The 22,160-nt window shown below is 39.6% G+C and overlaps 1 protein-coding gene across 1 annotated transcript in view; it reads left to right on the top strand.

Annotated features, from left to right (window-relative positions):
• The window catches only part of CFAP43 (cilia and flagella associated protein 43), a 102,728-nt gene that overhangs the window by 11,602 nt on the left and 68,966 nt on the right, over window positions 1–22,160 (top strand). The window contains exons 4-8 of the mRNA XM_043925525.1: window positions 5,807–5,974; window positions 8,579–8,729; window positions 14,041–14,200; window positions 18,620–18,687; window positions 20,348–20,479. Coding sequence (XP_043781460.1) covers window positions 5,807–5,974; window positions 8,579–8,729; window positions 14,041–14,200; window positions 18,620–18,687; window positions 20,348–20,479 — 679 coding nt within the window. The remainder of the gene's footprint in view (window positions 1–5,806; window positions 5,975–8,578; window positions 8,730–14,040; window positions 14,201–18,619; window positions 18,688–20,347; window positions 20,480–22,160) is intronic.

The following is a 22,160-nucleotide window of genomic DNA, read 5'->3' as shown; positions in this document are numbered from 1 at the left end:
CTGTCTTTCTCTTCTTATTAATGTGTTATAATATTCCTTTGTCAGGTAAAGAATACATAGATAATTACATAAAGTTTTATCGTTTCTTAAATCATATGATACCTTTGAATTATTTTATAGTTTCCACTAATGTTGAAATTAAGATGGCGCATATTAGAGCTCAGTTTGAAGTAATTATTTTTAGGGACATTAGAACAGTTATGTGTTCAGAGATTAGAACATCATACCACATTTTCCAGCTGTAAAGACAATACTTGTTAATAAGACACATGTCTGGTCTTTGCTGGGTCACTTCATGTGGCTACCTGCAAAGATGCACTCACTGTTCAATCCATAATATAGACTCCTTCTGGGGGAAATTTGTCTTATTAAGGTGAAATATGGAATGTTCCAACGATGATTGAGAATACCCTTTACATACCAGCTTTTCTCAGGGCTTCTGTGGTGACCCTGCTGTTAAAGAAGCCACCTGCCAATGCAGTAGACGCAAGAACCTTGGATTCAGTCCCTGGGTGGGGAAGATCCCCTGGAGAATAAATGGCAACCCACTCCAGTATTCTTGCCTGGAAAATTCCATGGACAGAGGAGCCTGGTGGGTGTCAGTCCATGGGGTTGCAAAGAGTTAGATGTCACTGAGTGCTCACACACACACACACACACACACACACCAGCATTTCTCATGGAAGAATGTAATAATCTAGATTCAGAGAACAACATTTAGTTTATGTAGAGTTACTTTAAAAAAAATAAAATAACTTTACTAAGATATAATTGATACATAATAAACTATGTATATACACAACTTGAGACTTTTGACTTATTCATGAAACCATCACCACGATGAGGATGATGAGTATATCCATCATCTCCAAAAGTCTTCCTGTGCTCCTTCAGAGCCTTCCTTCAGACCCAGGTAAGCCACACATTCCTGTGGCTTCCCAGGGTAAAGCCTCCACCTGGCAATGCAGGGGACGCAAGAGACTCAGGGTTGATCCCTGTATTGGGGAGATCCCCTGGAGAAGGAAACAGCAACCCACTCCAATATTCTTGCCTGGGAAATCCCATGGACAGAGAAGCCTGGTGGGCTACAGTCCCTGGGGCCTCACAGAGTCGGCCATGACTAAGTGGGCACACATACCTGTATACCATTGCTTCCCTGCCTTCACCCCTGGGGAACCAGTGGTGTATTTTCTCTCACTCTGAGTTAGTTTGTGTTTTATAGAATTGCATATACATTATATACTATTTTTTTTCATCTGACTTCTTCCATGCTGCACAGTTATTTTTAAATTCTCCCATGCTGCTGTGTGTTTCAGTAGTTCATTCCTTTGTATTCCATGGTATATAGCACAATCTGTTTACTCACTCACCTGTTAATGATTGTTTTAGCTTGCTAGGGCTGCCATTAACAAAGTACCACAAACTGAGTGGTTTAACCACAAAAATTTATTGTCTCAGTTCCGGAGGGCAGAAATCTGAGATGAAGGTGTCAGAAGGATTGAGTCCTGCTGAGGGCTGTGACAGAGAATCTGTTCCTGATTGTGAATAACTGTCCTCGTGTTCACATGGTGTTCTCCTTGTTTGTATATCTGTCTCTTAATTTCCCCTTTTATAGGTTTACTAATCATGTTGGAGTCAGGCCACACCAAATGACTTCATTTCATTTAGGAAAGACCCTCCTTCCAAATAAGGTCACACTCTGAGATACTGAGGGTGAGGACCTTAACCTGTGAATTGTGGGAGACACAAATCAATCCATAGCAATACTTAAAAGATGAGTAAGAATGAGATTTGTGCAGAGGAGAAGGAAGAAGATTCTAAGCAGAGAAAAGGCATGCACAAAGGCCATGAGGTCAGAAAATATGGCAAATTTGAAGATTTAATTAAGAGGTCATAATGATGTAAACAAGAGACCAGCCATGCGAGGCAAGCCAAAAGGGACAGTGTGAGGCCAGTGTGTGATCAGCCTTGTGAACATGTGACCGTGGAGTTTATCATCCAAATCTGGACACTTGTGAGAATGAAAGGGGTGTGTTATTAATAATTAATGCAAAAGGATACTCATCCTCTGTATAAGGCATGCAAATTGGCACATCCTTTATCATAGAGGCAATGGGAGTCTATTAAGGACTTTTACCAGGGATGTGAAAATGACATGATCAGTCTGCATATAAAGATCTTCTGGTCGCATCAAGGAAAGAATATCAATTAGGAAGCTTTGGTGGTCCAGATGAGAGATAGTCGTGGCATGGACTGGAATAGTGAGCATAGGGATGCAGGAAAGTGGAGATATTTGGGAGGTGTTTAGGTGGCAGCACCATTGGGCTTGGTGACTGACTGAATGTTGGACATGGTGCTGAGCGAGAGGGACAGTTGAGGGTTTTACCCAGAGTTGTGACTTGGGAAACTTGGGGACATGATGGTGCTTTTCAGAAAGATATAGAAGGCCTGGGTGGAGGGAGGTTGGAAGAGGTGATTGGGGAAGATGAGTTGGGACAAGCTGAGTTGAGGGTGCCTGAGATAAAGAAATGGTGATGTCTAGTTGGCAGTTGATATATCAGTTAGGATTAAGGTTCAGTTGCTGCTGCAGAAACCCAAATCACCCCAAAGAGATGACTTAAACAAGACAGGAGTTTTTTTTCTCCCATATAGCAGTTTGGATATGAGCAGCCCGTGGTTGATCTGGTGGCTTACTGGTGTCTGGGTTCTGTCTCCCCTATTCTGTTGTTCTCACACTCCTAGGGTGTTGCCCCCATCTCTAGTCTAAAGTGGGGCACCATCCATATATTTTTGGGAGCCACATGGAAGGGAAAAGCATAATGGGGAGAGCACAAACCTTTATTGGACACATAGAGTGGGAACTGCACGCATCACTACCACTTAGAGCCCACTGGCCAGCTTAATCACAAGCCACATGGAGCTACAAAGCATGCTGGGAAATATGGTCCTCACTGTGGGTGACCATGTATCTGGTTAAAAATTGGGGGATTCTGTTACTAGGAAGGAGAAATGGAGAATAGATTTTGAGAGACGCGGTTTGCCTCTATCCTAGATAGCTAGGACCAGAGCTCAGGAGAGAGTGCTGGAGGTTAACATTTGGGAGTTGTTAGATTAGTAGTCAGAGTGCTGAAAGTGAATAGAGCACCTACAGAGAACCTTGAACAGAACCTAGAGGAACGCCAATAAGAGGGACTGAAAGGGGAAAAGGGCCTCATAGGACATTCAGAAGGAGCAGTCATGGAGCAAGGACGGACAGGGGCATGGAGGTTCCAGAACGCACCTGAGCCTGGATTCTGAAGAAAGCAGAGCTTGAGGCAGAAACTCACATGCCCCTTCTTTAGGAGAGAGTACGGTTCCAGGAAAGAGGCAAGCCAGAAAGGGGGAGGGAAGGAAGAGAGCCAATGTGAGTGCACAGTAATTCACTGGACACCACTTAGCTGCCCTGTCCCACAGGTGGTCTTTTGAGAGGCCATGTAGAATACTGTGAACACGGACAGTCCCTGGACAGTGACACAGGGGCTGGGAAGGGGAGAGGGAGATATGGGAACTTGCCCACCACTCCTGTTACCCCATCAATCAAAAGTCCCCTGCACAGGGTATTAACTCCGCCCCACTTTCAGACTTAGTGCAACCTGAGACTCTGGGTGTGTAGAGCAGGCATGAGATGAGGTGCAAGCAAAGTGGGCCCATGAAGTTAGTTGAAGCCTATGCAGTTAGACAGCCACCGAGTCAGCTAGGCAGAACAGGTGATCCAGGGCCCAGAAACAGCATGGGGCTGACAGTTTGGGGTTTCACATAAGAGCTTTGTGACAGAGAGTCCAAGAGTCATCCTAGAAGGTAGTTGTAGACTGTGAGCAGAGTCCAGTCCTGCAGAAGTTAAGTTAGACAAGGACTGAAAAGAGCCTGCCAGGTTCGGGTTGAAGGTGGATGTCAGTGGATCTTGGAGACAGACAGATGGGTGACAGATAGCTATGTCAGTGGAATGGTGGTGATGGGGTGCAGATATCCTGGGAGGAGGGGAGAACAGGAGTGACGAAGAGGACGCAGTGAGTTTAAACAACTCACTCAGGGAGGTTGGCTCCAAGGGAAGAGAGACATGAAAGTGTGAGATTAGGGGAGGGATTTTTTTAAAGATGGTACAGATGAGCTCTTCAGGGTTGACAGAGAGGAGTCAGGAGAGAGGGAGAGCCCAAAGGTGCAAAAGAGAAGGAATAATGGGTAAACTAATGTTCTTAAGAAGTCAAGATCTGTAGGGTCCAGAGCACAGGTGGTAAAACTGGCCTTAAGCAGCAGGGAGGATATGTCTTCCATTGTAACAGAAGAGGATAAGGAAAGAATGATACAGAACTTGGCAGGTTGTCACACTCGATCTCAGAAATTTGGAGGAATTCTTGGCTGATAACCTCTGTTTTCTTCACCGAAGTCAAGGCCATTTACTGAGAGTAAGAAGGAGCTGGAGGAGTTAGAGCCTTCAGGAAAATGGAGAATATTAAAAATCAGCCCTTTAGAGAACAGGAAAGAGAACCAACCAGAGAAACAAAGGCGGTTTGGAGGTTGTATTGAGGGGCCTCGTTGGTGGTAAATATGAATTTATAATATCACCGACACACATAGTCCTGTGATATTTGTCCTTTTGTTTCAGCAGCTCAGGTTTTCAGCCATATCCATCCAGGGTTGATGTGTTTTCCCAGGCATCTGAGGCAGAAAGTAAAAACAATCCAGGGAATCAGTGATACCAGCAAGAGGTTAGTTAATGTGACGGATGGGACCTCTGTGATGGGGATGGAAGGAGGTGGAAGCAGGAGAGAGCCAAGAGACAGGGTGAACTCCACACAATTTAGTTCTAGTTTGCAATTCACAACCCTGAGTGGAGTTCTGGCTCCTTGTGAGGGGACAGCTCACGTGAATTTTTCTTCTGTTTATTTTATCTAGCAAAGGACCTTGCTCATGATAGGCATTCAAGATATTCTCTCAAGTGGGTAAATGAATTAATCTGTACTAGTATTATGATTTTTGTTTGTTGTTAAAGGGGCAAAAACCAAACACTGCAACTGAGTATAACCCTATGGGATCTTCCGGGGACAGGTGGTAGTGGTTTAGTCCCTAAGTCATGTCTGACTCTTTGAGACCCCGTGGACTGTAGCCCACCAGGCTGCTCTGTCCATGGGATTTCCCAGGCAAGAATACTGGAGTGGGTTGCCATTTCCTTCTCCAGGGGATCTTCCCCACCCAGGGACTGAACCCGCAGCTCCTGCATTGGCAGGCGGATTCTTTAGTGCTGAGCCACCTGGGAAGCCTACTGTGATTTTTAAAACTCAGTAAATGATCAGCTGGCATCAGCGCATACAGGGCATCTCAACTTACAAGGAGTACTCATCTGTAGTAATAAGCGATTTAGGCACCTACGCTTTTCAGCACATGTGATGGTACTTTCCACTTTCTAGATATGAATGGGTCAAATCCAAATTTGATAAGGAGCATGAAACAGCCTTAGTAGCACATTGCCGAGTAATATTTTAAAATAACTGTCTTGCTTTTCTAGGAGGGTATACTATAATACTAAAATTATAAGCATAATTATTTTAACCTTGATATTAAGATAATAGATTAATAAATTATGTAATAAATTCAAACGTTACGTAAGTTGTTCTCAAGTTTTGGGGATGGCCAAAAATTCATTCAGGTTTGCATTCTCTCTTATGGAAAAGCCTGAATGAACGTTATGGCCAACCCAATAATTAGATATATGTTCTCAAGATATGAAATTCAAATGAATTCATTTTCACCAAACTCAATTTTGTCTCAGGAACTGGGAATCAGGTGTCATTTTGTGCAGGAAGTCACAACCTGGTATAGATGTGAGCCAGATGACTTTTAACCCCATGAATTGGCACCAGCTGTGCTTGTCAAGTCCAAGTGCAGTAACTGTGTGGACCATCGAAAGAAGTAACCAGGAACATTATCTCAAAGCAAAGTAAGAGACTTCATTACAACATAGCAAAGTGGGGATTTTTGTTTGCATTCATGTAATGGGATTGGGTCAGTTTGGTGAATTAAATGGCTTTATACACACATCTTAAAACATCTTTTTCCATACTTTGGAGTGCTTGGTTGCATTTTGAAAGGATTCTCTTTAACTTGATTTCCCATTGAGTTTAAACATCAACCTTATTCCAACATGGTTTAATTTTCCAAAATTGCATTTACTCTTGCCATTTCAAAATATGCCTATTGTATTGAATATATATGTATTTCTAAAAGATCGTGTTATCGCATTTTGTTCCTATTACTTTGATACCCAAATGAAATCTCAAAAATAAGAACATTTTAGATATGAGAAGTGTATAGATTATATCTTCAGCCACATCGTCTATAAACAAAAGAGTTGTTGCATGTAGTGAAGTCATGGAATTGCCTATTTCAATAGGACTGGGTCAAAGAGAAGTTCAAAAACCAACGTCCTGGTGATAGTTGATGATCATGGTACCTTTGTTGAAAAGAGTTTAAAGACTTAAGGTGGTCCTGAGCCTACCATTCTCTCCACGCTCCCCAAAGTCAAAGACTAAGGGGACATTGGACATGCACATTCTTGAAGTTGCAGATTTTGAAAACTTGGCTTCTTAAAGAGAAATGTAAAGCTAGTTAATAAAGTTTTCAAACTGGAGAACCCTAAGAGAGACTCTTCTTTCTCCTCAGTATTCTTTATGTCTCAATTTCATTTTTAAGAGAATCCATTGAATAGCCGAATCTGTCTCAGGGCAGAATTGACAACATGTACCTTTTCATAAAGTGGATAATGCTGCTATCAGATCTTTGCCAGGGCAGGCAAGTAATTTATCACATTTTCTTTTGCTTCCCTTGAATATTCTTCTCTAGTTCTGAATGTTGAGTTGTTCTAAAGAAAATAAAATGAGAGACTAAGTAAGTGGATTGTCCTGGATCAGAAAACAAGCAGGATTTGAAAATACTTAGCTAAGCCTTACATTTGAGTGGTAAATACTATTTTTGCATGATAATTTTTTAAAATTATTCATCATTCATAAAACAGAACCAAAGACGTTTTGAATTTAACACATAAAGCCATGAGTTCTCTAACCTCATCTTTATAACCATATTATAGTTTAAAAGTAAATATATGGTAAATCTGAAAATAAATTCCTGATACCAGAGGTTGTAAAGGTAGCTGAGAATAATCTACATGTATGTTAATTTTGGTCCTTGGGTTTTTATTTGAGTTAGTTACCAATATTTAAAATTTGAGAAATTTCTTATCAATTCTAGATTATGATATTCTCTTGAAATTTTGAAATCAAAATTCTCACAATTCAGCATACTGTCTTGGTTAGAACTGAGTGGTACCTGCCAGCTTTAGGAGGTGTGTACAGAGAAAAAATTCTTAGATTTTCTGTTTCTTTGTCAGAAAAACCTAGTTCTTCCCTGCTGTGTTTTTCTTCCTCACGAGTCCCCTTTACTCTCACAATGAACACTTCATTTCTCACATTTGTGGAGGAAATTCCCACCCCCCCACCCCCCCATACCAAACAGTTCTCCGTGATACCAGCTGGGTGTTTACGATTCAACTCAATTCTGACACTCTACCCAGAGATAGAACCAGATTCCACAGGCTAAGGGTTCGGTCCTACAAGACTGCCCACCCCCTTCCACTTCAGATGCTAGCTTCAGACTAGGTTGTTACCTGTACTTCGGACTAACCAGCTACAGATTAGAGATTTCAATGACCCACTCCTTGGGTTATATTAATCTGCAAGAACAACTCACAGAACTCAGGACAGCACTTACATTTACTAGTTTATTGAAGGATATGATAAAGGATGCAGATGAGCAGCCAGATGGTGATACATGGGGTGAGGTCTTGGAGGGTCTTGAATGAAGGAATTTCTGTCCCATTTCTGGGAGCTGGTTGGACTGCATCACCCTCCCAGTGTATGTGTTCACCAACCTGGAAGCTCTCCAGACTCCCTGCCATTAGATGATGAATTATTTGCTCCATTTCTAGCTCCTCTGCTCTCTCTGGAAGATGGGAGTAGAAGCTGAAACTTCCAAGTTTCTAGTCATGGCTCGGTCTTTCTGGTGAGCAGTACCCATTCAGGAGCCTTTCAGGAGCCCACCCAGAATCACCTCAATAGAATAAAAGAAGCCCCTAATGCACTTAGAAATTTATAAGAGTTTCAGGAACTCTGTGCTAGGAAACTAGGTAGAGACCCTATATATATATTTTTCCACTGTCTTATGGGAGGGAAAATACTTTCCCACCTGGTCACACAGCACTAGCCTGACCCCTGACAGCATTCAAGTTTCCAATTTCTGCTTTAGATACTAACTTTTTAAATGTTTGAAAAATCTCTATGTACTTGATTCATGACTGTGTATTACCTGTCCTTTTATGATAAATAGTTTTAAATCTACTCTTTTACTTTTATCTGGTTTCTGTTAGCTTTTTTTTTTTTTTTAGTGAGTTGTAACGCCTCGCACTTTGCTTACCACTTATATGAAGTAGTTCCATCAGTGACTAGTTTCTGTTAATCTGATTATTCTGACATCTTTTTTGCCCCTACAGGTCAGTAAAACTGCCTGTGGAAGACGGATCATTTTTTAATGAGACAGATGTCATTTTTCCCCAGTCGTTGCCCAAGGATCCTATCTATGGACCTGTGCTCCCTGTGTCAGCCATCGCCGGACTCGTGGGTGAAGAGGCAGAAACTTTCAGGGTATTGACCTGGCCCCTCTCCTTGTGTGCCTGTTGGCTTTCATGACCATCCCGTGAGATAGGCAAGATAGAGAGGGTCTTCCTGGTTTTTATTACAGATTAACCCTGGAGACCATGAGAGATGAAGGCTCTGGAGTTCTGAGTTTGAGTGACTAGGAAGATGATGGCCCTTGCTAACTGAAGCAGGAGGCCCAGCTGTGGTTTCAGTGTTGGACATACTGACTTTGGAGTGCTGGGTGGCATCCGGGTGGAGATGCCAGGTGGCATCCAGGTGGAGATGCCAGGTGGAAACGGGCAACGTGGACCTAGCGTCAGAGAGAAGGCAGGTCTGGAGACGAAATAAGTTAGAGTCATTACTGCAGAGAGGATAGTGGGAGCATGGAGCATGGGGTGGGGGAATGGGGGTGAGGGAAAGGAGAGAGAGGGTGTCAGGGAAGAGAGCCAGAGAGGAAAATGTCTGCAAAAGACAGGAGGAAGAAGTGGAGTCTGAGGAGGAGCAGTCACAGAAATAGGAGAAAATCCAGGAGAGAATGAGGCCCTGGAAAACAGTGGAAGAAAGTTTCATAAGGGAGTTTGCCAACAGTTACTCTTTTTTTTTTTTCATTCAACAGATACTTATCAAGCTCCTTGTGTATAACAGTCACAGTTTTAGACAACAGGGTCATGTGGTGACCAACCAGGCATAGGCCTGCCTCTGGGAGTATCCATTCTATTAGGGAGACAGAGACAACGACATCAGTACCAAAAGTAAAGAGATACAGTGAATCATTGCAAAACGTGGCACATGTTATAACAGGATAAATGGGAGATGGGAGTGGAGGTGAGGGGGAGATCAACAGGCTGCTCAAGGAAGGCCTTTGGAGAGATGACTCTGAAGGACGAGGGGGATTCCTCCTTCTATAAGCAGGGTAAAGAGTGTTCAGGCAGAGGGAACTGCACGTGTGAAGGCCCTGGGGAGAGAAGAGAATTCAGTACTCTTGAGGAGCTGAGAAGAGAATCCTGTGGCTGGAGCATAGTGAACAGGGAGCTGGGGAGTAAGTCACAGTAATGGTCAAGAAGGAGGCCGGGAGCAGAGAATGACACCTGCAGGGTCTTTGGGATGAAAGTAAGGAGCTGGATTCTGCTGCGCCTCTGGGACCTGCGTTGTGTGAACATGTGTGTGAAAGCTCTAAGCCAAGGAGAGTGGAAGTAGAGATCCCCAAATGCTTCCGACCGCTGCAGAGCGTTAAGCTCCGGATGTTTCAAATGGTTCCATGTGATAATTAGTTTATGAAAAATCTCTGGCAAGCAAAATTTGTATGCTTATAGTATTTCTTCTAAAGGATAACTATTATTCGCTTTTCCTGATTACAGAAGATAACTAATTCCTGTTAATAGTACAAGTCTTAGCCTTGGAAATGCAACCACACTCAGCCACAGTGGGGCAGCAAAGTAAAACCAAACATGTCAGCCTTCAAGGCTTACAACTGGAAAATATGTTTCTATGTTTAGTTTTTGATACCAAAGAAGCCACATTTTCAACTATTTCAACCCCATCATTCACCCTGTGTACCAACATCATGGATCCTACATAAAGCATTTAAAACTCAGGCAATTGTTCTTATCATTTAAAAAGTGTCAAGTAAGAGAAAAGTATGCTCTTAGTATTTCCTCTAAAGGATGACAATTATTCACTTTTTCAGATTACAGAAAATAGCTACTTCTTTTAATAGTACAGGAAATGCCTATACTTTTAATAGTACAGAAATGCCTTCTTTAAATACTTAAATATGGAGTTACCATTTTTAAAAAATGCTCATAATAAACAGACATATTTCTTTCCTAGGACTTTTGTAACTCAGTACATTTCAATTTTTTCCTGAAAACAGAAATTTAATATTAAAGTTTGACATCTCTAAATTATACAGGGACTGTTACTAAAGCCATTTATTTTACATTTAAATTAGAAGTCAATTTTGCCACTATTTACTCCTTTCATCTTATAGATAAATAAGGTGAAAAAAATTGCTAACGCATTCAGTAATATCTATACGAGTGAAAGTGTAACTAAACTTAGATCTCAAATGTCTTGATTCTATTCCTTTGAATGAAATTTCTTGTGGCCCAGTACCAATGGCAAAGAAATTAGTAAGGATTTGGCCTATTTAAAGGTCTTAAAAATTGACAAATGTGGATTTTTATAAAATTACAATATTAAATAGTCCCCTTATCTCCGTTATAGCTAACACTAGAAAAGCACACAATAGGTCTTTAAATGGGCCAGCATCACATTACACAACTTATTTGGGGCATTAGAAATGGTATCCAGTAGTAGCACGGGGGAAATCAAAGGCAGATGTTATCTGGGCAGAAATTGGATCCAAGATAGTGAATTTAATCTGAAGTGTCCAGTTTTCTTTTTCCATCAACCTTGAAAAACATTGCTAAATTGAAATTCCTCTTAAAGCTCAAGTATTCTGACACATGTTCAGATGCTTATATTTTCTAAAGCAATATTAAGTTGGGCTTGAGTATTTCATGTTTGGTCTTCAAGTTATCAAAATGTTTGATTCCAGAGGACTGAGCAAGCATATGGTGTTACCAACAAATACTTTTAAACACTGTCGGCACCTTTTCTTTGAAAATTTTCAATTTCCATAATTGAAAATTATTCTTTCTGCTTACACCACGTAATATCACATTCATTTTTAAATGGCACAGAACATATTTATTGATGAAAGAAAATAATAGGAAGACAAGCCCAGGTTTATCTTAAATAAAACTGCACACAGTACTAGTTTAATATACTAAAGCAAGAAAATTCAAAGTTTTAATCCTTACCCTCTGAGGCATATATGTTCACTAACATTATGAGAACCAGACATGTGTGGTTTTTAAAAGATTTTTCAAGTTCATTGCCATACTAGGAAAGAGTCTTTCTTTTTGTGATTTATAGTCAAATGTCATCAAGATAACCAGGCAACTTTTAATTATGATGATTAAATAATGGTAGTCAGTAACTCTTTTCCCTATGAGTCAAATCTCAGTTAGATACCACAAAAATGTCATTGATCAGCAACAGTTTAATCCTTTTGAATGATTTTGTCCCTTTTTTTATGCCCACTGGGTGGCCAATTTGTGACTCAAGTTTTATTTTCTAAGGATCCAAGGCTATGAGGGCATGAAATAGACCAATCATACATTAAAGATGACAAGATGACCTATCCTTTTAAAAACTTACAATGAGAAGCGCTTCTATACACAAAGCACTTCTGCTTTCATATTTCATGGTCCATCTCAAATGACAATTCTCTCTCTGTCCACTTCCTTCACTCCATCAGGAAGAACAAATTGCTTTCTTGTAGGTTCTCTTGTAATATTTAAATATGTTTCTGAAAAAACAACCAAAAACAAAAACAAAATAAATAAATATGTTTCTGCTATAGACTACCATGTTTTCTGATTCTAATGTTTGTTGATACTACTTCTCCCTCAATAGGCGATTGTCCTATTGAGAAGAGGGATAATCTTATCAGTACAAGAGATCTCTCTGGTACAATACATGGTATATAATCAACACCCAGTAAATGTTTGTGGAAATACTAATTATGCAAAAATTTGTATCAGTTGGGAATCCAGTAGAATAATTACTTTGGCAGGGCTACACCTGCTTTACCTTTCCTAAATTAAAGAGCAGTATATGCTATTTAAATAATTGAGTATTTATTACAATGGTGACCTGCATTATCAAGAGTTTTGAATGGAAAAAATGGCTATTTATATGGGTTTACTATATTCCCCAACCATGAGACCTATTCCAACTTCCACAGCTTTATTTTTCTCTAACAGCACTTTCAACACATAATATTTTATTTATGTATATATATATATATATATATAATTTTTGTTCCTTAATTTCTTTTTGTTCTATTTTCCCTCACCAGGATTAAGGCCCATGAGGGTAGATTTGTTTGTTTGTTTATTTTGTTTTGTTCTTTGCTACATCCCTGTGCTTAGAACAGTGCATGATATGTAAATGTTTGGTAGATGAGTGAATAAATGAATGAAATAAATATGAATCACTCAAAGAATATAAGAATTCTATTAATTTGGCCATTAGCTTATTAAAAAGGTTTTCTGTTCCTATGGCTATAAGGATGCCTAAAGAAAACAAAGACATTATGTTGTAGCTAATGCAATTCTAAATAATAGTATAGCATTAAAAAAAAAACCTCAGATAGTACTAAATGTTTTGTTATAAACAAATATGTAAATAGATAAATAAAAGTAAACTGTAGTATGTTTGACTTGTTTAAATAGAAAGGAAAAAATGTCATGTTATGTTACTTTATAGTACCCTGAATTCAGAATCTTAATCAGTGCTCTGGGGGGCAGAGGTGAGGGCACGTGTCCAAAATATTTTACCTCTGAGTAAAATACTTACAAGGAGGCCTGCTTTGTGTGGACATAAAGGGGGAGTGGCCTCTCCCCTGCTGGACGGAGTGTTTAAAGCTACAGGGGACATAGCACTGAGATATAATCATGTAAGGCAGAGATCAGCAAACTATCACCTGCCTTTATGTGACTTCAAGCAAGCTAAGACAATTCTTTTACATTTTTTTAAAGTGTTTTAAAAAAAAAAGAAAGGGATATAACAGAGACCTATGTGGTCCACAAAGCTTCTTTTTTACCTAGTCCTTTACAGGAAAAATTTGCCATAGACCCTTAGTTTTAGTTCCCAAAGCCAGTTTTTCTTCTAGGTACATTCCATAGATTTTTGCGTTTCTCTCTGAGTTTTCCATGGAAGCAAAGTCAGGTAGGATGTTTCATGAACTAGAGAGGCCTTGAGAACCAGACCGGGGGTCCTCTTCTCATTCTCCATTACAGAGAACTAAGCAGAGGGTTGAGGCCAACCACTCCATAGAAAAATCACATTCATGCCCCCTGCCATGAACCAGGAGAGAAAAGGTTGACCCAAATCTTCCTCAAATGGGGTGATTTTAGCTAAACAATGGCTTGCTTAGATCCAAGATATCAAAAAGTCCACCAAGAAACAGCGTACAAATTATTACTCAAGACTTTTGCAAAAAACCTACGATACTAGAACTCTCAATGTGCTGGCAAAAACCCCTAATATTTGGGGAATTAATATGCAGGGAGAGAGATGGAGCACGAAGAAGTTCGTTTAGCTCTGGGTAAAGGGCAGGACCAATAAACACATGTAGACACATATTCATTTGTTTTCATCTTGGAAGTTGTTTTTGCTGAGTATTTCTCTGGCTCTTAAGCCATGACTGTTGTCTTAACACACGGTTTTAAATCTTTTCTTGAAGCCTAAAGACGATCTGTATGCTTTGCTTCACCCGACTATGCACTGCTGGACTCCAACAAGTGACCTATACATTGGCTGTGAAGAGGGTCACCTTTTAATGGTTAATGGAGAAAACTTGAAGGTAACTGTGCTTAATAAGATAGAAGACGGACCACCAAGGGGTAAGGAACTGCTTTGCTTCATCTTCCCAGAAACTGTAGCCATTGGTGATGGTTTTGCACTTGACAATGGATGTTTTATTCCGTATTTTTCTCTTTCTAGAGACATCTTTGATTCCTCCTTCTTCCTTATCCTCTAGTTAGATACCGAGTCCTCTGGGTGTTTCTTTTAGCTACCTATATTAGGTGTTCGATGCTCTAGACTTCCTACTGTCACTCTATATATATATTTCACATAATCCTTAAAACCAGTTCATAAGGAAATACATTTTTATCTTCATGATATAGATGAAGAAATGGAGGCATTAAGAACTTAAGAAACATGCCCAAATTCACATAACTAGTAAACTATAGAGCTGACACCTGAACCCAGACAATAAGACTTCAGAGTCCAAGTTCTTACTATGCTGTATCCTTCCGCATACATAGGTGCTCAGTTGCTCAGTTCTGTCCGACTCTTTGTGACCCCGTGGACTGTAGTCCACCAGAGTCCTCTGCCCATGAAATCTTCCAAGCAAGCATACCAGAGTGGGCTGCCATTTCTTACTTCATGGTGTCTTCCCCACCCAGGGATCAGACCTGCATTTTTTGCTTCTCCTGCATTCGCAGGCAGATTCTTTACCACAAGCGCCACCTGGGAAGCCCTCCTCATAATATGCCTGTTTAATCAGCTAATATGCCCTCCCCTGACTTCCACAGTAACTCTTTCTCCAGGAGACCTTCCTTTAGGACCAACCGCCATCTTGAAAATTACTTTCCATTGCCTCACTAGCATTCCTGGGAGAATCTGATCTGTTCTCGTTAGATCAAGTGTCCACTCCTGGTCCCATCAGAGTTGGCCTGGGTCAGAGAAGCCAATATCACCTTGTGTGAAGTTACATGTAGACACTTTGAGAAGGGAGTCTCACCTGGGCAAGTTCTTCAACCTGACCAATGCACTTTCCACTCTAATTCTTCTTATTCTTTCACACCTTGATTTCTGCAGCAACCATAGAACTGATTTCATTGAGCTTAATCCATAGCTGACCCAAACCAAGCATGCCATCCCTGCCAAACTGCCCTTCTTGAAGACAATTTTCCACATTTAACTCAAGGACAACTATGGCTTAATTTCAAGCCGTCTCTGATCTTTTCTTACCTGCGCCATTAATATTATTTCTGACTACTCCCTAGTATGAGTTTTCTGATCTAGCCAGTCATTTCTTCCCATCATTTCACAGACATTTCACAGCCGGCTCATTCCCTTGTCACCTTTCACTCTGAATCCTCCAGTTTCCAGCTCAAACACCACATCCTACAGCAAGTCTTCTGCATCTATACGTCTTCATACACTCCCTCTCCTGTTCCCTGACTCACACTCCACTGTGAAAGTGAAGCCATTAGATTCCTACCCAGCCTGCCACACTCCCCCACCTCACTCTTCCCATTGCTCTCATCTGTACTCTCTAGGCCTGGGCCACCCTCTGATCTCATGTTTACAATGCCATCCCTCAGCTCTCTAAAAAATAAGTCTCTCTTCTGGCCTGTCATTCCAGTTTCAGCTCTCCCAGTTGAGCCTCATAGAAGTTATCATTCCTATACTCTCTCTAAATTCTGCCTGCTGGCATTGGCAGTTACCTTTGTCTATGATGCCGTGTCTTTCTCTCTACCTAGTGAAATTATCCATTGTGGAGCCTCTGTATCCTCACCCCAACCTACAGGCAAACTCAGGTGCCTATCTGGGGTTCCATCAAACTCACGTCTTTGTTAGAGCCTCATCCTCTGCTGTTATCAAAATATAATGCCTCCTGTGCCTGACTGTCCTTCCCAGTCAGTCAGTTAATCATTCAGTCATGTCTGACTTTTTGCGACCCCATGCACGCCAGGCCTCCTTGTCCATCACCAACTCCCAGAGTTTGGTCATACTCATGTCCATTAAGTCGGTGATGCCATCCAACCATCTCATCCTCTGTCGTCCCCTTCTCCTCCTGCCTTCAATCTTTCCCAGCATCAGGATCTTTTCAAATGAGTCAGCTCTTCATATCAGGTGGCCAAAGTATTGGAGTTTCAGCTTCAACATCAGTCCTCCAATGAATATTCAGGACTAATCTCCTTTAGGATGGACTGGTTGGATCTTCTTTTAGTCCAAGGGACTCTCAAGAGTCTTCTCCAACACCGCAGTTCAAAAGTATCAATTCTTCGGCACTCAGCTTTGTTTATAGTCCAACTCTCACATCCATACATGACTACTGGAAAAACCATAGCTTTGACTAGATGGACCTTTGTTGGCAAAGTAATGTCTCTGCTTTTTAATATGCTGTCTAGGTTGGTCATAGCTTTTCTTCCAAGGAGCAAGCATCTTTTAATTTCATGGCTGCCAGTCATCATTTGCAGTTATTTTGGAGCCCCCCCAAATAAAGTCTGTCACTGTTTCCATTGTTTCCCCATCTATTTGCCATGAAGTGATGGGACTGGATGCCATGATCTTAGTTTTCTGAATGTTGAGTTTTTAAGCCAGCTTTTTCACTCTCCTCTTTCACTTTCATCAAGAGGCTCTTTAGTTCTTCTTCACTTTCTGCCATAAGGGTGGTGTCATCTGCATATCTGAGGTTACTGATATTTCTCCCAGCAATCTTGATTCCAGCTTGTGCTTCATCCAGCCCAGCATTTTGCATGATGTACTCTGCATATAAGTTAAATAAGACTGTCTTTCCCACTAATCATCAACTCTGAAGTTAGGAACAGTGACTTCAACTTTGGCTCCATAGTTTAATCCCAGAGATTGCTATAGAGTAAATTGGCACCTCTTTGTGTTTGTAAAGTGAATTATAAAACAATATTTCTCATCTCCAAATTCCTATTTTGCGATGTTTTATACAATTTAGGACTTAGTTGTATATAGTCTTTTTTTTTGACCAAACCGTACAGCATATGGGCTCTTAGTTCCCCCATCAAAGATCAAACCTGCACCCCTTGCAGTGAAAGTTGAGCGTCTTAATTACTGGACCTCCAGGGGAGTCCCTGTACTTGGTCTTTTATTGCTCACTAATATCATCCTATATACTATTTCTTATCATTTTCATGATACATATATTAAAATACTTCCAAATAAATGTTTTCTATCTTCTACAATGTGGAGGACATTGGTACCTTTAAGTTGATATAGGTGGCAAATATATAATCTCATAATCAACAGCCTCAAGGTATTTATATTTTATTAAAGAGAATAAGACAAGTCGACAGATAATTGCAGCCAGAAAAATCAAGATGTGAGGAAAGTGTCATAAAGTGCTATGGGAATTCAGATGAGGGAAAAATGCCAAATTAAGTCATGTTGTAGGTGGCATTTGAAATAGCCCTTAAAGGATAGGTTCACAGGCAGAGATGAGGGTAGGTGAGATTTTGGACAATGGTATCTGTGTAAACAAGAAAACATGGGAAAGGTTGAGAAACAAGAAGATGTCCAGTTTGTCTGGAGCGTCAAGTGTTATGCAGAAAAGTGGGAATAAAGGGATATCTACGTGATATCACATCTGACCTTGAATGTCTAACTAAGGTGTTTATACCTAATCCTTCTGATAGTGGAATAACATCAACTCTGAGTGGAGATGTACCCCAGTTGGAACTGTGCTTGCGGACATAAATTATCCATAGTTTAGGAAAGGAGTAGCTATAAGCAGCAGGCATCTAGACTAGGCTGGAGTCATAGCAATGACTCTGGTGGCAGCTGGATTAAAGAGAAGAAACTACTGGGAGGTGAACAGTCTTTGGAGGAAAGGGCACTATGCGTCTTAGCATCTGGCAAAATGCTGAGCAGGTAGTAGGCAATAAATAAAAGTCTGGCAGGTGTCTCTGAGCCTTTGCTCTCGTAGTTCTTGCAGTTTATCTACATAAAAGCTAGTGTGCTTTTTGTGACTTTCCCCCAGGAAAGTATTTTATTAATAACAAAGATCTTATAAACCTTTTTTTATTTTTACTTTTTAAAATCCACTATGTTTTATTTATTGAGGTACAAATTTACATGCCATAAAATATGCAAATCTTAAGTATACAGCTTAATAATGATATAGTTTTTGTCTTTTTTTCCCCTGGCCTCTTAAAATCTCTGATAATTTCTTTCCTTAAAAAAGGAAATATATTTACTATATAATTCCGCAATGTTACCCCCATAGATCTGATGATACAGAACATAAAAAAAAATAACAACTTGTGTGATTTATCATTAATCATTAATTTATCATTATCATCAGTAATCATTGCAAAGCAGCTTTTATTCTTTATTGTTTGAGAGGCATCATAGCACACATATTCTGATAGAAAGTTGATCTGTAGAAACAGGAATTACAAAGAAATGAATAGTCCTAGTAAAGCAGGTGAGACCAATTACTCTGTATGGCAGTTTTAATTATGTGTCCTGTTTTACTTTGTTTTTCTTTCCCAAAGTTGAAAGAAATCTTATCAGTCCAGTCACCATGGCGTATCAGAAGGGAGGCGTGCTTGCTTCTGGAATTGTAATGTATTTTTTCTTCAAAATTAATTGCTTTCAAGAAAATATATAAACACCTGAAGCTAACACAATGTTGTAAATTAACTATACTTCAATTAAAAATGGTTAAAAAATATTTCAAATAGAAAAAGAAAATATACAAAATTTCTATTTGCTGCCTTTTACTATGATGAGCCATAATATGTGATATCAAGTTCTGTCAGTTTATTAATTAAAATTCTTTTTTTTAGGGGATGCTATTGTAAAACTTTTTATTACAAATAATATATATGTATACAAAATTATAGAAAACATTATAGTCAACTATCATATGTCTGGCTTATTGCAAATAAACAAAAGTCAAATTAAAAAATCCACCACCCCAAAGCATACACACACACACACACACACACACACACACACTCAAAGGAGTTAAGTCTTCCAGAGTTCACGAACCAATAAGTGGAAGAAGCTGGAAATTGAACCCAGCATGGTAAACTCCAAAGTCCTTTCTCTCATTTTTTAGGGCACACAGCTTCAGTAAGTAAGAAAAGGGGCCAGACCATGTTACTTTTCCATGTGGTTGTAATCAATGCTAAGGTTTGAAGCCGACCTACACTAAAATCTCTGGTCTACTAGTAGCTGTCTCAAACCACTGTTAGCTTTGTCTCTTCTTTTGCCACAGATCACACCTCTAGGAACCTAAGGGCAGCTGCAAAATGCTGTCAGAATGAAAGCTCCACCAACAGGAAGCAGTCTGGAGCTCATAAACCTACATTTATTTAGCTCATAATCTCCTCTCCCCAACCTTGCAATGGACTACCTCCTACATTTAGTCTGCTTTTGTCCTTCTCAAGTCACCCTTGGTGGTTTGTTTTTTTTTTTTAAATCTAGTTTAAAGGAAAGCTTGGAGCATCTGCTCTGGTGAGGGATGGAGAGTGATGCACGTTTTTTCCCCAGGTCCCAAGTCTGAACCAAGCCATCTCACAAATACCTCCTCTTAGTCATTAGGGGGTCTAATCTAGAAATGATGGCTGAGTTTGCCCAAAATCTTTTCATTACTGTAAAAATAACTTAAGTTCTTCTTGAAAGTAGTTAAATTAACCTAGAACTGTTTACAACTTACTGATCAATATTTAACCAACCCATTTTTACTGGATTCTTGCCCTGTTTCTAGCACTGTGTGAAAAACTAGAAAGGAGACTACAAAGGAAATAAACAGCACACTGCCTACCTTTGAGTCATTTAGAGATTTAAGAAATGCACACAATAATGATTAAAGAACATACATTAAGGCTAAGGCCCTTTGAAGTAAGGAGACTGCTGAATACCAGCCACACAGTAAACTCTGCCTCATCTACCCCATGTCCTTTATCATGAAGAATGTGGTAAGGTGATAAATACTAAAGAAGTTCAAAGAAAGGGGAGATTAGTAAAATTTTAGGTAATTGAAAAATGTGTCAGAAAAAAAGATAAAATTTTAAAAAGACCAGGAAACATGGTTAAAAATTGGCTAAATAAAGGTAAGAAGACAGAGCATTCCAGATAATGTAAACATAGATGATGTTTCCAAAAATGAACAGTAGATGCTAATCAATAAATCTTAGCTGATTTGATGAGGAAAGTATACTATGCATGGACTAAGACTAATTTTCTTTATTTATCTCATTGTTTTTGGTTTCTAGGATGGCTTTGTGTATTCTTTACTTATTAAAGATACAGTTTATAAAGTAGAGGATTTTCTTGAGGTTGAAAGGCCGGTGGAACATTTGATGTTTTCTCCTAGTTACAGAATATTGCTGATTCAGACAGACAAGGTATGCTAGATGGTGATTTCTTGATAAATTTTCAGATATTATTATTATCATCATTGCATGACAGGAATGAAGGGCAGAATGTACTGCATAATGATCCATTACTAGTCAGGACTCTTTAGCTTGCAAATGAAAAATCAGCCAATTTAAAAGTCCAGGCAACACTTGAGTGTTTGTTTTCTTCTTTTTGTTTTATATATAACTGAAAGCAAGCAAGGAATTGATAGAAATCTGGGCGCTCCCATGTTGCTACTAGCCTTGTTTTTCTGCCATATCTTAGCTCTGTTTCCTCTCTACTTCCTCCCTTTCTATGAAGATGGTGTCAAAAGAACCTCCTGAAACTCAGTTTTATATTTTTATCCTCTTGGTGACCTTAGTAGAAAGATACCAGTTGGAAAAAAATGTCCTGTAACCTGGACTTATTGTACTAACTTGGGTCACCTTTCTACCCCTGGGTCAATTACTATGTTCAGAGGGATTCTAAACTCTCATTGACCAGGCCTAGATCACATGTCTAACCTTGGAGCCTAGGTAGAGTCATCTCGGTTTAGTTCAATTCAGTCACTCAGTCATGTCCAACTCTTTGCGACCCCATGGACGGCAGCACACCAGGCCTCCCTGTTCATCACCAACTCCCAGAGTTGACTCAAACTCATGCCCATTGAGTCGGTGATGCCATCCAACCATCTCATCCTCTGTCATCTGCTCAAACATAAACTGAGATTGTGGTAATGGGTGGTTCTCTAAGGAGAGTATAGGTTCTGAAGAGAAGAAGGGAGGGAAATAAACGCAGAATAAAATCAAATGCCCAATGAATTATGCTGTTAGGAAGACTCCTAAGACAGGATTAGCAGTTTATATTGTTGGGCAATGATTTTACATAAATTGCAAGTAAAATTGAATGATTATTTGCCTAAAAGAAATTGAAACTGACATATGGAAAGACTTAAGTTTCTATAATTACCAGAAGTTAAAATAACTGTGTTAATGAGGTTTTAATAAATGAAAAACTTGAAGTATCTATAGAGGACAGAAAACAATAAAAAATGTAACCTAAGAGAAGGGAGAAAGACACAGATGGAAATCATACAAAGAAAAATATACTTACAAAGTAAAAATTAAGTGAATATGTCTGACAGAAGACGGGACTCAGCCAAAGAGAGAGAATAGATGAAGATAGATTGGAAGAAGTTATTCAGAATGTACCCAAGAGATGAAAGTATAGGAAATATAGAAGGGAGGATAAGAGAAATGAATGACATAGTGAAAAGATCTAACATGTATTTGATTGGAATTCCAAAGAGGAGAGTCAGACAGAAGCAATATTTAAGGAGATATTTTCCAGAACTGATTAAAGACATGAATTTACAGCTTCAGGAGACCCAGTGAATCCCAAGCAGGATACATTAAAAAGATATACACACCTAGACTTAACAGTGTGAAGTTGTTGAAAACTAAAGACAAAGAGAAAATCTTAAAAGTAGTCAGAGAGAAAACCAGATTATTTCAAGGGACTTTCAATTAGGCTAACAGCTGACTTCTTTGGCAATAATATAAGCAAGAAAGAGTAGAATGATATCTTCCATGTAGTGCAGGGGTCAGCAAACTGTGGACCCATGGGTCAAAACCAGCCTCCTGCTTGTTTCTGTAAATAAAGTTTTACTGGAACACAGTCAGACCCACT

This window comes from Cervus elaphus, chromosome 15 (genome assembly GCF_910594005.1).
Source record: "Cervus elaphus chromosome 15, mCerEla1.1, whole genome shotgun sequence".
Taxonomy (NCBI): domain Eukaryota; kingdom Metazoa; phylum Chordata; class Mammalia; order Artiodactyla; family Cervidae; genus Cervus; species Cervus elaphus.
The sequence above is the reverse complement of the archived record's forward strand: the minus strand, read 5'-3'. Positions and strand labels throughout refer to the sequence as shown.